General features: G+C 52.1%; 5 protein-coding genes across 5 annotated transcripts; 3 read left to right on the top strand and 2 right to left on the bottom strand.

Annotated features, from left to right (window-relative positions):
* Positions 1–46: 46 nt before the first annotated feature.
* BU24DRAFT_443019 (Sodium/hydrogen exchanger) lies at positions 47–2,178 on the top strand. Its single transcript, XM_033530564.1, has 2 exons — positions 47–476; positions 536–2,178. Exons 1-2 carry the CDS (start codon positions 224–226, stop codon positions 2,104–2,106), a joined length of 1,824 nt encoding a protein of 607 aa, XP_033380957.1. The 5' UTR covers positions 47–223; the 3' UTR covers positions 2,107–2,178.
* Positions 2,179–2,533: 355 nt separating this feature from the next.
* BU24DRAFT_425251 (uncharacterized protein) lies at positions 2,534–3,187 on the top strand. The gene is made up of 2 exons (XM_033528697.1): positions 2,534–2,836; positions 2,895–3,187. Exon 1 carries the CDS (start codon positions 2,579–2,581, stop codon positions 2,792–2,794), a length of 216 nt encoding a protein of 71 aa, XP_033380956.1. The 5' UTR covers positions 2,534–2,578; the 3' UTR covers positions 2,795–2,836; positions 2,895–3,187.
* Positions 3,188–4,859: 1,672 nt separating this feature from the next.
* On the bottom strand, positions 4,860–7,521 carry BU24DRAFT_352041 (Pkinase-domain-containing protein; the record flags this gene model as incomplete). Its single annotated transcript, XM_033523713.1, has 3 exons — positions 4,860–5,272; positions 5,327–5,426; positions 5,485–7,521. The coding sequence occupies 3 exons, from the start codon at positions 7,519–7,521 to the stop codon at positions 4,860–4,862; spliced, it is 2,550 nt and encodes an 849-aa protein (XP_033380955.1).
* A 1,905-nt stretch (positions 7,522–9,426) lies between these two features.
* BU24DRAFT_255744 (uncharacterized protein) lies at positions 9,427–10,256 on the top strand. The gene has a single exon (XM_033522445.1). It carries the CDS (start codon positions 9,548–9,550, stop codon positions 10,007–10,009), a length of 462 nt encoding a protein of 153 aa, XP_033380954.1. The 5' UTR covers positions 9,427–9,547; the 3' UTR covers positions 10,010–10,256.
* Positions 10,257–11,094: 838 nt separating this feature from the next.
* On the bottom strand, positions 11,095–12,939 carry BU24DRAFT_494587 (Saccharopine dehydrogenase). Its single transcript, XM_033534064.1, has 4 exons — positions 12,839–12,939; positions 12,743–12,785; positions 12,662–12,691; positions 11,095–12,603 (listed from the first exon to the last, which is right to left on the bottom strand). Exons 1-4 carry the CDS (start codon positions 12,852–12,854, stop codon positions 11,301–11,303), a joined length of 1,392 nt encoding a protein of 463 aa, XP_033380953.1. The 5' UTR covers positions 12,855–12,939; the 3' UTR covers positions 11,095–11,300.
* Between the last annotated feature and the right edge of the window lie 89 nt (positions 12,940–13,028).

Genomic DNA, 13,028 nt, shown 5'->3' with positions numbered 1-13,028 from the left:
ACTGCCAGACGTGACGTCGTTGGTCGATGGCGCAAATCAATTTTTATATCTCACCAACCAATCTCAATGTCAACTGTCTTTCCTCATGAGCCGCACCCATTTTCTGCCTAAGTGACATTGGATCGAATCGGAGTAGTTGCAGCTAGGCCTGAACAACTACATCGGGATAGGATAATTATCAATTCACTCGCCTGTCATATCATTTCTCTTTCCCATCGCAACCATGGCTGTCGAGCACGGCGCATCGTTGCCTTACCATGAGCCAGCAATGTTGACTATCTTAATTCAGACGTCGTTCTTGCTGTTGCTCAACATCATCAATGCCGTCCTAGACAAACTCGTGTACTGCGGCCTGCTCGGTGAGGTATTATTAGGCATCGCATGGGGCACTCCGGGCTTCAAGTTATTAGGATTGGAGGTGGAAGAAGTCATTGTCCAACTAGGATATCTTGGCCTACTCCTACTTGTATACGAAGGTTAGTTTTGTAGACTCTCGCCATTGTTCTGTCCAAGATCAGGTGCTAATATCCCACAGGTGGGCTCAGCACTTCCTTCACGTCTCTTAAAGCCAACTTTCTCCTGTCCTCTGCGGTAGCCATCACCGGCATCTCAGTTCCCATGGCATTGTCCTTCTCTCTTCAGGGATTGATAGGGGCAACGCCTCTGCAAGCTTTCGCTGCTGGTGCGGCGCTCTGCTCCACGAGTCTCGGTACCACTTTCACGGTTCTTGGATCAAGCGGACTATCGTCCTCTCGACTTGGAGTCGTGTTGACAAGTGCTGCCATGATGGACGATGTTGTAGGATTGGTCATGGTCCAGGTTATATCTAATCTAGGTGGCGGTGACATTGGTGCTATCACTGTGGTTCGACCTATCCTGGTGTCTCTTGCATTCGCCGTCGTTGTTCCTTTGGCATGCCGCTTCCTCGTGGCACCTGGAAATAAGGCTTTGAATAAGTACCGCGAAAGCCACTCAACCAGCAAACTGAACCATATGCTAGGTCAGAGGCATACGGCTTTCATCGTGCACACCTTGGTTTTGATAGGCATGGTGACCGGCGCGACCTATGCTGGAACTTCTGGTCTCTTCGCTGCATACATTGCCGGAGCTGTTATCAGCTGGTGGGATTCGGAGCTGCCTCATCCTTCTCCCGCTGGACAATCAAATAAGCTAGAAAATGCCAACGAGAAAGCAAAGTCACGACCCACCACCACAGCCCAATGCAGCACATCACAAGGAGTAATTGCCGATCAAAGCAACACCACCAATGAAGCATCAACCCCAACCCAAGCCCAAGAGCAGCAAAACTCCAGTTCCCGACCCCAACCCAAACCCAAAGAACCCACCACAGCACCTCGCAACGACACAACCGGCACAGCCATCTACGAGCGATACTACCACCAACCCGTGTCCAAAATCCTCCAACCCTTCTTCTTCGCCTCAATCGGCTTCTCCATCCCCATAACTCGCATGTTCAGCGGGCCCATCGTCTGGCGCGGAATCGTCTACACCATCCTCATGACATTCGGCAAGCTCGTCTGCGGCCTCTGGCTCGTCCGCTTCAGTCTCACGCCCCTCAAAGATAGCATCCACTCCACTTTGTCGAAGATCAAACTCCCTTCATCCCCTCACTTCTGGGGTAAAAAGGAGACGACGGATGCGAATACACCCGTTGCTGCACCCGAAAGCACAACCACGCCTTCCCAACCAAATCAAACCCAACCCACCACCTCCTCCTCTACCGCCAATGCTACCACTAGTAACAACAACAACAAAACCTCCCCCGCAAACCCCATCTCCATCCACCCGCCCCTCATCCTCGCCTTCGCCATGACCGCCCGCGGCGAAATCGGCTTCCTGATCTCCGCGCTCGCCGAGTCGAACGGCGTGTTTGCTCCCTCCACCCCGTCCTCGGCATCCCCGGGAAAGTCTGCGGAGGAATCAGACATCTTCCTCATTGTGACGTGGGCGATCGTCCTGTGCACGATCCTCGGCCCACTGGGCGTCGGGTTGTCGGTGAGTCGCGTTAAGAAGCTTGAGGCGAGGAGGGAGAGGGAGTGTGAGGGGAGCGGGAGGGATGTGCTTGGTGTTTGGGGCGTGCAATAGATAGATAGGCGTTCAAGCTCGCTGCTTCTGGAGATGTGTATATAAATCATATAGATTCGCGGTAAACAGTGGACATGTTATAACATTCATCTAGTACATACTAGACTCCATTACAGTGTATACAGAGAAGTGATAATAAAAGCTCTACTCTATCCGAATCTTGATTTTCGAGTACCTGTTCCAAAACCCCAGCGCTCACTTCGTCTTTGACTAAGAGGCACTCAAGACAGTGAATGAAGTCGGACTCGACCTGGGCATCGACCACATCTACGCTGTAACGACAGTCACCAATATCCACACTCGAGGCCGGAAGGTGCGTGACTTCCATCCGTACTTTGGTGGTCTCCCCGCCGGCGATATTCCGCTGGGGTTCAAGTTCTTGCGGTCGCCACCGCGTGGGAGTGCTGATTTCCCAATGCTTTTTACTAGGTACTTGAAGGACGGCTGTGTTGTGATCTCCTCTGAGGATCTCATGGATGCTGCTATGCCCTGCTATGTCATGAATAGATATGACTTGGTTGCCTATGCAAATCGCGATTCTGTTCCCTTTCCAGATTTCTATAACATCCCAGAAGCGCGAACCGTCGCTCGCGGTTCACTTCGCTACAAGCGCAATCCAGCTTTCGTGGTAGCCCTAGGGGCTCAATCTAGGATGGCTGCAGTAAGACAAGAAAGAGCAGTTGCATGATGGTATGACCTGGGGGGGAGATCCGGCGGAAGGCTGTTGGGGCTGGGGATGCTGATAAGGAGTGAGTTACTTTTTGTATTTCGATGATGAGGTGACTGACGCCGAACTAGGTCTCTCGTATCCAAGATCAAACAGACCGTCCACTTCTCAAATGTTGAGGAGAGCGAGCGCGTGGTTTCTGGCATGAGATGAATGTGTTATCCTCCGACAAGGCCGAAATCGTTGACTCCAACATCCTAGACACCCCGTGTGCACGGCTGGAAAAGCTCATGAGCGTTGGTCCTGGCGAGCGTGATATGGTCTTGCTGCAGCATAAGTTCGTCGTTAATTGGCCTTATGGAACAAAAGTAACTCCCCATTTGAAGGTCTCTATTGTCGTCTTTTGGAGAATCAACCACAGGAAAGAACCACCTTAACACTCGAACTTCTAGGCGATCCAGACGGCTTCTCTGTCATGGGTCCATCCGTCGCTGTGACGTGCGGCATTGCGACCAGCTGCTTGATGGACATCCCGCTGTACGTCAGCCCGGCATCATTGCCCTGTACGATAATGACATCTGCGCCATGGTTCGTTACGTGGTGGAACAGGAGGGCGTGAAGATGATTGAGCGGAAGGTGTAACTGACATGATTAGGTACTTCAAGGTTCATGGCGTTTATGACTTTGAATACATGCATTGCGTTAGCTAGATAGCTTGAAGATAAAACCTGCATGTACAATTCTAAGAAAAGGTTGAAGAAAGACCTAGAAAAGTGGCAGCAGTAGTTGCTCCATTCGCTTTTCCTCCTACCTGATCGTCCATCAGCCATGTGGCGAATGAGTTTAGCGGCGTGGGTAGGTCGATTGGCATTGTATTTGCTCTGTTGTTCAATGGAAAAGGAGGGTGAAGGCAAACAAAACCAATTGATCTTTGACACCATCCCCTCCTTCAATGCTTTTGGTTTTGTGTGGTGTAGATGACGTAGTATTAGCAAAGCTCTTTCAATCCACGGATTTCTCACAAGTGTCATTAGAATTTTTGTTCGGTTGCAAACAAGAAAATTATCAAATCGTTCTATTTGTTCTGATGATTCCCCCTTGGGGCGCGGCCCTTGCATTTCACTTTCTCATTAAGGATTTTTTTTCGCCTTTGACAAAGAAGTCCTATGCAAAGAAATAGAAAAAAGAGGGGAGAAAAAGACTATCGCAAAAGACCGAGGTGAGAGGGAAGGAGGGGGGAGAAGGAAAGGAAGGAAAGGAAGGAAAGCAGCAGTTGCCTTCCGTTCCTTCCTGGTCTCGGTCCTCTCATTCCGTCGGCTGGCCCAAAGACTTTTTCCAGGTCGGCAAGCAAGCAAAGGGGGCCCAAATTAGAAGACGTGGCCGTCTGCAGCTCACCAACCCGCACGAGTAAAGCGTGCACAAGAGTAAAGGCCGGCCTCCCTGTTCATGATGAAAAATAAAACCGCAAAGTCGATCTATTCGGAATCGTTAGGCCATGGGGCGCACCGGCCGCAGGAAATGAACGAGGAAGACAAAAACTTGGGAAAATCCGGAAACATGGCCAGGCCGTGAAATGCATACGACCTTTGTCACTGGCAGAAATGGCGCAAATAGACCAAATGACGTTTCAAGGGGTGAGATGCGTGTGTGTACATGTAGCGTCTTTCGTGGCAGAATCCAGTCAAGACGAGTGAGGTATTGGGAAGAACGCTTCACATGGTTCAGATGCCAGGATCGCGTAGGAAGTGAGTATGCGATGTCGCGTTCCCAGATGCTCATGGCCAATTGAGAAAAGTGATACCAGAACATTTGAACGGAACCAGTGTGTACGAGGTGGCAACGACTCTACGAACGCGGGCTATGCGGATATCTGAGACGGAAAGGCTGATGTGCGCTTTTGAATGGGGTCGCTAGTTGCTTGCTTATTTGCGCTTGCTTATTTGCAGACTGATCCGAAGAATTCTTGGGGGATATGTAAAAGGCCGAAACGGAACTAAGGTGGAGAGACATTGAACATGGAATGGGTATCGATCAAAATCCGAGTTCAGAAACGTGAGAAAATTGTTGCGGAATGTGGCGAGAAGGTCTAGTTGCTGCCGTTCCTCCTGAAATTAAGCAGCTGGGATAGAGTGTTTAGGCTGCAGCCACTCTTCAGGAAGTCGTGGCTCATGAGTTCGGAGGCGCTTGCTCTTGACTTAACATCAACGCAGAGACAGACAGAGAGGAAGGCCTTGAGTTCCTTGGAAAGCTTGTCGGGCTTCTTCAGGCGGGGTGTTCCGTTGGTCGCAATGAGATAGAGAGCTTTGAGCGGCTCCTCGTTGAGATACGGTGGCTCGGACTCAATCATCTCGATAGCCATGATTCCCAAAGACCAGATGTCGACCTTGTTGCCATATGGCTTCTGCTTGACGACTTCGGGCGCCATCCAGTATGGTGTTCCGACCATGGTAGCACGCTTGCTACGCTGCTCAGTGAGCTTGGCACAGAAACCGAAATCGGCTATTTTGTGGTTAGTTGACAAGCCACACAGGCAGGGTCAAGTGGGAAACTTACTGATTTTAACATTGCCGCGTCCATCAAGGAGAACGTTGTCACTCTTGATATCTCGGTGAATGATATTCTGGTTGTGCAGGTGCTCAAGGCCCTTGCAAGTCTGTTGGAAATTGTTAGCGACTTCATCTTTGCGCTTTGTATCCGCGTGCATTGCTTACCTCTAAGCAGATAGTTGCGATCTGGTCTTCGCTGATAGATGTGTTGTTGTCGATGACGTCGGTCAAAGCACCACCCTCCATGAACTCCATGACGACCCAGAGCTCGGATTGCTCCTCTTGCAAGAAAGCATCCAAGAAATTGACAATGTTGGGGTGCTTGCTGTCCTTCATCACGATAATCTCGTTCACGATGAGCTCCTTTCGGGGCTGGTTGCGGAGATCCATCTGCTTGATAGCGACCTGGGCGCGAGGTCCGTTCTCCTGCAAGATCCTTCTCGCCGTAGCAGATGTGGCACTCTCGCGAATGCGAGCGACATAGACCGAACCGGAAGCTCCCTGTCCAATCTTCTTCTGCTTATTGTACGAATCCAATGGCTTGTCCTTGGAAACAACCTCCCTGAGTTTGGCCATGACCTCGCTCTCGGACATGCTCGACATGCGGACGTCCTTGCGTGGCGGATCCTCCTTCTTGGTAAGCGCCGCCTCTGCCTCCTTTACAGGATCAACGGGCGCTGGCGCGGGCTTTGCAACATTAAGTGGCTTTGGTGCAGCTGGCGAAGCATACTTCGGCTGTTGTGTCTGGCCATTTGCAGGACGAGCCTGGGGAATGTTACCGGTTGAGTCTTGATACCTCGAGTTCGGCTGAACGGGGGGCCTTTGGGCGTTGGGAGGGGCCGCCTTCGCTTGAGGAGAGCTGGGATAACCTCCATTCTGGGCCTTATTCGGGGCTGAGGGGGCCGGACGCTGAGCGGCCATCTGGCGCAATGAGCTAGGGGGCTGCTGTCGATCTCTAGGAGCGCCCGGGGTCGATGGCGCGGGTCGGCTCGGGTTGTACCTAGACTGGCCGGATGGGCTGTGCTCCCGACTCTCGTAGCCACCACCTCCGATCTCTTGTTGGGCCATAGGGACCTTGGTCTTTGGTAGAGAGGCATTGTAGGCAGCCATCTCTTCACGCTCCCGTCGCTCGTACTCTTGCCTCTGGCGTTCCCTTTCACGGTCACGCTGGATGCGGGCCTCCTCCTCTTGCAATCGTCGTCGCTCCTGTTCAATGCGGGGATCTTGCTGGTAGCTCGACTGCTGGGGGGCGCCATATCCTCCCTGGGGTGGTGTGTTCTGACGGCTCATGCTATAGCTGTCCTGACGCTTGTAGCCGTTGGGAGGTCCTGGCCGAGGTGGTGCAATGGAGCTACCACCGCCTGCTCCATATCCGAGCTGTTTCTCCACGCCAGCGTTCACTGGTGGGGTGGGTGTGAGGCTGGGGTACTGCTGGGGGTCTTCTGAGCGCTTAACAAGCTTCTCAGTGTAAAACTCCAAAACTTCCAAGACGGCCTTTGGATTTTTGGCATAATCATCCTTGGTAAGAGCAGAAGCAGTCAAAAGCTTCTCCCACTCCACGGGAAGACCGACGAAGGCCCCGCTAGTGGGGTCGAAACCCACATGCACTCGATGCGTGAAGTTGGTGGGGTTGCTTACGCCACCCATGCTGGGGCATCGTTGGTAAATGCTGTCAATCCATGCGTATACTTCATCGTCAGTCTCGACCTTGCAGGTTATGACTTTTGTTGGTCCATCTCGTGGAGGAGAAGAGCCCTTTGTAACGTTGAGGGCACGAGTGATTTCGAAGGAGAGGGCTTGGGTATCTGAGCGTTCGACGCCTAGAACATCGCGGAGGGAGATTGAGTTGGCCACCTTGGAAGCGTTGGGGCTCTTGAAAAACGCCAATTCGAATTCGCGAAGGACGAGCCATCGATCTGCCCAAATCTTGAAAAGTCCCTCATCCTTCACTTTGACATTACCCTCCTTGACGATGCCCGAGCTGGAAGAGGCCATGCTCTTCTCTGTTTGCGTCCGAATGAGGGACGGAGTGGAGCCATTGCTGCTGCTGTAACCGCTGTTGAAGGCGGGTGATTGCAGGCTCAGGCCTGCCATGTTGCCCGGGAGGGTGCTGCTTGTATTAGGAGTGAGGGCGAGGCGAGGGCGATCCGTGGGCGGACGGGGCGCTGGCCCGGGGTTCATGAATTGGTCGCGCGAGTACATTCTGGTTGCGGAGGATGATTAACTAGAAGTCGGAAGGTTATGGGAGTGAGGGGGGATTTCATGAAGGCAGTTGGGAGGTTATAGGTAGGCGTGGCGAGCGCCGATGGTGGAGGAGGTATGGCAGAGCGGCAAAGGGGCTTCCCTGCAACAAGCGGGAAAGACAAATAACTGAATCAAACAATACTTACTCTGCGACTCAAACCATGCGGACAACAAAAGGTGGTATTTGGAGTATTGAGGGACACAGGCTATTCCAATCGTTCGTATTGTCTGGCGGGGGGTATTGAGGCGATTGGACGTTGCTGACTGGGCGGAAGGCTGTGGTGAATGCGGGGAGGGGATCAGACGACGACGCGGTGAAGGAGGCGTTTTGAAGTCGGCGATCGAGAGACTTTGGGCAGGGTTTCTCTCTCGCACGGCGGAAGAGGATCGGATTGTCGTGAAGGCGAGAGTGAGTGTAATTATTGTGTAGCCGTGGTGGTGGTAGGAGCTGCAGAGGTGCAGTACGACACAGCACAACACACGGTGGTGGAGGGAGGTGGTTAGGTGGTAGGTAGGTAGGCGGGAGAGAGAGGTGAGAGAGCGGGAGAGAAAGAAGAGATGGTAGGCGGTAGGTGGTAGGGTATTAAGCGGAGTAGGGGTGGAAGGAGTAGGAGAAGGAGTAGGGATAGGATGGGTAGGGGTAGTTTGATGGGTGAGAAGTGTAAGACGGAGGAGGAGAAGGAGGAGGAGGAGAGGGAGAAGAAAGTCGGTTGGTGGATCAACGACTCCCAAGAGGCGGCGGTGGAAGACGAGGAAGACGAGGATGTGGATGGATGTTGTTGTGTTGGGCACCGGAGGAGGAAGCCAGAGAGGAGGGTTTACAGGCGAAGGTCGCTTCAGCTGATTGGTCGGCTGGGTTGATTGGCTGGCGGGAGCGGACGGGGGGCTGACTAGGATGGGGAAAGTGCAACACCAGTAATTCACTGTACAGAGTCATTCACTCTCTTCATCAATCTACAAGAGTCAGTCACTTCGGCCAGGTAATTGGTGATGTTATACTCCGTACCTCGTACTGAGTAGTTACTTGGAGGATGAACAATCCAAAACATTTACCATCCATTAACTACTCATACACGTTCACTCTCAGTCTCCTCGCTCACACTCCAGCCAATACAGGGAGTGAATAGATGACAAGCAACCAACTACCAATCACTGCTGTCCAGTCAGGTCGAATGGGAATAAGACAAAGAGCTAGTATTGGTGGCCCTGTGAGATTGTTTCATCAACAAGAAAAAAGAAGAAGATTGATTCAAAAATAAAGTCAAATAAAAGAACCAACAGGGCGAGCCTAATCTGATGGAAATACCTCTCGACGCACCACTTGTTTTCATCTGAGCTTAAGTAGCAATACCTAAGGAGTCGGTATGTTCAACTTCCTTGTCTTGGATTTGTGTTGACTTCCAAATAGATACTTGCAGTCGCCTCCCAATTCAATAATACATGTCCCTGCCCTCATGAGTCGGTGTAGATTCCGCTTCAAGGTCTAGTCCACTACGGAGCACTACTCCTGTGCCTAAACATCAGAGCAATTACTAGCTGTTCGGCAGTAATACTCCTAATACGCCTACTCCTAGCTATTAGTTTCATCTTTTTCATTCGCCTACATGGCTGCAACATGCTCGCCCGTCACTCCATCAGACATCGTCTCGTCTTGTTTCCCCTCGTCTGTTCTCTGTTGTACTTTCGATCTCCGTCCTCGGGTTTCAAGCAACGACAATGCCAAATGCTATCCGCCGAATTCTTAAGAGTTTCCTAAAGCAGCGCCAACAAGCACATGGATGCTTCCGACCCCGCCCAGGTGCATTCGCTCGCACGTGGCAATATTGATCAACTTCCTCTACCTAACCTACTAGTTGCTACCCATGGCGACAACAGAAAACATTGTTGTGTACTCCGTATTCAATATGTATACTCAGTCATTATGGCGTAGTGGCAGATACTTACGATCGCAATGGCAACTAACTGACGACCCATCATCAGATGCATGTCCAAATTGTACATGCTTACATGCTTGAATCCTCACATGCTTTTGTTTCTCAGCTGTCACCCTATCGGTCGCGAAGCCTCCCCTCCTACATGGCGCATGGCTATTACTACAAGAGTCGGTACCACTCGAAACTCTCTCCCAAGGAAAGTTGTTTCAAGCACGTACACTCATAACCAAACTTGCAGCACCCAAGCGCAAATGCATTGGGTCAGGGCCACCCCCATGCTACGAGGTAATAGCCTGCACCTCGCCATTGCTCGGCGATGGACAGAGGCTGAAAGCTTGCTTGCGCATCCGCCGTCCGCCTTTTCCGCCATCCGCCTGGATTTTTCCAGAATATCGCAGACGTCTGGTGCTTCAAGACGCTCTTCAACCAGCAGATCTTTATTTTCCCTACTCACCACCCGAGATGAAAGGTCCATTGCATTCGTCTACAGTAAGATCGCGGCAACATATTAATAGCATTCTCATTCCCGCCCCCTCCCTCTCTCGTCTGTCTCCATCTCCACCGACCAATCCCACCGGCGCCAACTCAATTGCAACCCCCAACCCCAAATCCGGCAGGTAAGCAGAAATCGCCCATCGTCGCCATCCAAAACGAAGCGAGCGGAGTGAGCACCCCCCAGCCCAGCCCAGCCCCAGCCAGTCAACCCATTCCCTTTCGCCGCAACCACGCCATTCGCAGCCAAGCGTGCAACCACGGAGGGGGAGGGGGTGCGGGCGGCGGGCGGCTGTAGCGATCTTCGTTGTTTCAGACGTGCATCACGACCATCCAGTACCTAAGCGGGACCGCGGTTTTGAAACGTTTGGACCGTCGTCGGAAATAGGCAAGGGAAAAAAATAATAGGTTCGAGAGAAAACCAAGACCAGATCAATCTCATTCTTCGCTTATTTTACTCTCCGATTTTTGACGCTGGGAATCACGTCACTTCCGTGCAGGTTGGACTAGACTGATGGGTTTTGTCGTTTCACACCTAACGCTTCGTAGCTCACTTCATATGTGGTTCTCGCCGTGGCTTTACGGTACGGAGTACTTGCAGTTCTTTAATTTGTCCGAGCAGTTCTATCAACGTCATACACTCAACCTGCCCAGCATTCCGCAATACCTCGCCTTCCGAAGACAACATTGTACACACGCATCTAACAGCGCTTCTCCGATCGTTCACTCATGAGTACCTACCACCATTTCTACCATATAAGGAATCCCGAACTTAGTTAATAAACATCCCTCCTTCATCTCTCACCAACCTTGCACTTGAAGAATAATTTATCTGAATTGAACTCATAATCGTGAACTCGCCAGTTGGGTGTGGATAGATAGAGAGGTGTATACACGAACGTAAACAGTGAAGACACCACTCCCGACTCAACCCAAGCCCCCAAAAAAATTCTTCCTTCGTTTCTAAAGTCACACCCATCACACCCTTAACAAGATATTGTGAAAAGTGGTCGCCTTTGCAAAATGTGTTCTTGACTTAATATATATATGTTTGCGTACTCCCATATCAAACAGAGGACTTTATTTCACGGAAGGAGGCTGTTTACAATATTGGACAATCATGGCAAAAACATCGTAATCATATTCTTTTTTGTGTTCGTCTATAAAGAAGCTACCCTTACATAATTGAATGTGTGGATAGGTAGCTTCGGGTAAGGGGGGGTGCTGTGTTCATCAAATATCATTCTCTTTTTTCCTCAATTTCAAGGTTCGTCAGACATTCTATTTTGTTTTTAAGGGCAGACTCGATGTCTACGAGATCGTCTTATCAACGAAGTAAACACCATACTTCTCGCCGAGCGTATCCAACAACGGCTTGCAAATCTCAGGCGTCATAGGCGCAAACACACCCTTCTGGGTGATCGTGCCATCGAGGATAGCCTGGACCGCGAGCGCGCAAGGCACACCAACGAGCTTCGCCATGGCGGAGTATCCCTTAGGGTCGCCGTACTCGACGAGCGTGGACGTGCGGGTCTCCTTCTTGCCGTCCTTGGTCTCGATGAGGAACTTGTGCTGCAGCATGACCATGTCGCGCTCGTGGGGCTCGTACTGCATTTTCTTCTCGAGGGTGGCGCAGAGGGTGTCGAGCGGGTTGCCGCGGGGGATGATCTCCTCGTCGGAGAAGAGGCCGAGCCAGCGGAAGCCGTCGAGGATGCGCTGCTTGTCGTCGTTGTCTTTGAACTTGTGGCGCGAGGAGATGGCCCATTCGATGTCAGAGGCCTTGTCGGATTCGGCGCCGACGATCTTTGCGGTTGCGGATTTCCAGGTGCGCTTTTCCTTGAGCGCGGCGTTCTCCGCGTCGGAGAGGAAGCCGATGTCCACGAGGGCTTTGATGTATTCGGGGAAACCTTGGTAGCGGAGCGTGCCGCGGACGATGGTCTGGGCTTCGGGGATGTTGTAGCGCTCGTTGTAGGGGGTGGAGTCGCGATTGGGGTAGGCGACGAAGGCGAAGCCAGGGTAGATGAAGTAGGGTTTGGCTTCGGCCATGAGCTCAGGGCCCTCGACCTCGACGATCTTGCCGTCCTTCCAGAACTTGGCGGCGTTGCGGAGGGCGAGGAGAACGCCGCGCGAGCTCCAGGAGAACTTGTAGCCGAGAGGGTTGTCGGAGGCTTCGGGGGCGGGGAGACCACCGCAGTAGGAGAGGAAGGAGAGGACCTTGCCACCGGCCTTGTGAACTTCATCGATGGTGAGGACCGCGGAGAGATGGTCGACACCTGGGTCGACACCGATCTCGTTGAAGACGGAGATGCCGGCCTCTTTGGCGGCGGCGTCGAGCTCCTCCATGGCGGGGGAGACGTAGGAGGTGGTGACGACGTGCTTCTTCTTGCGGATGGCGGACTTGATAACGGTTGCGTGGTAGGTGTAGGGGATCAAGCTGATGACGAGGTCAACCTTCTCAACCTCAGCGTCGAGAGCCTTCTCATCGCTGACGTCGATGCTGATGGCGCTGGTGTTCTTGATGCCCTTGCCCAATGCCTGTGCGTTCTCGAGTGTCCTGCATCCGATTGTGACCTTTACGCCAGAGTTTCCGAGGACCTCTGCGGTGGGGCGGGCGCTATTTCGTAAACGTCAGTCATTTAGTCAGAGGAAGATTGGTCTGCATATGAACATACACGAAGCCCGAACCAAGGAGGAGGACGGATCTGGATAGATGTTAGTGTTTGGGTAGTCAATTACTATACGGCTCCACTGACTGGCCAGTGGTGGATGAGCCACCAAGGACTTCCTGAATCTTTTCTAATGAAATGTCAGTACGAGCGCACGCAGGGGCAGTCCAATTGCAAGCTTACGAGTAACGGCTTCCATGATGTGTAAAATTTGAATGTGTTGTTTGATGTTGGGAGGAGAATCGGGAGATAGTGGGAGGAAATATAAATTGCGAATCTTTGACTCCGGATCGGAATGAAACGAGCTTGGACTGTACTCCGTCATCGCTCTGCCACCGCGGGGCAGCACCCGGTCGTAACCGACCACGTGATC

This window comes from Aaosphaeria arxii (genome assembly GCF_010015735.1).
Source record: "Aaosphaeria arxii CBS 175.79 unplaced genomic scaffold BU24scaffold_7, whole genome shotgun sequence".
In the NCBI taxonomy this organism is placed as follows: domain Eukaryota; kingdom Fungi; phylum Ascomycota; class Dothideomycetes; order Pleosporales; genus Aaosphaeria; species Aaosphaeria arxii.
This window is presented reverse-complemented; position numbering and strand designations above follow the sequence as displayed.

Bases quoted from the DNA above. Each gene is read 5' to 3' on its own strand.
- BU24DRAFT_443019 (XM_033530564.1), top strand. From the start codon at position 224: ATGGCTGTCGAGCACGGCGCATCGTTGCCTTACCATGAGCCAGCAATG. The intron at 477-535 runs GTTAGTTTTGTA...AATATCCCACAG, and splicing joins ACTCCTACTTGTATACGAAG to GTGGGCTCAGCACTTCCTTC.
- BU24DRAFT_425251 (XM_033528697.1), top strand. From the start codon at position 2,579: ATGGATGCTGCTATGCCCTGCTATGTCATGAATAGATATGACTTGGTT.
- BU24DRAFT_255744 (XM_033522445.1), top strand. From the start codon at position 9,548: ATGTCCAAATTGTACATGCTTACATGCTTGAATCCTCACATGCTTTTG.
- BU24DRAFT_494587 (XM_033534064.1), bottom strand. The intron at 12,692-12,742 runs GTCAGTGGAGCC...ACATCTATCCAG, and splicing joins GGCTCATCCACCACTGGCCA to ATCCGTCCTCCTCCTTGGTT. The intron at 12,604-12,661 runs GTATGTTCATAT...TTTACGAAATAG, and splicing joins CTCCTTGGTTCGGGCTTCGT to CGCCCGCCCCACCGCAGAGG.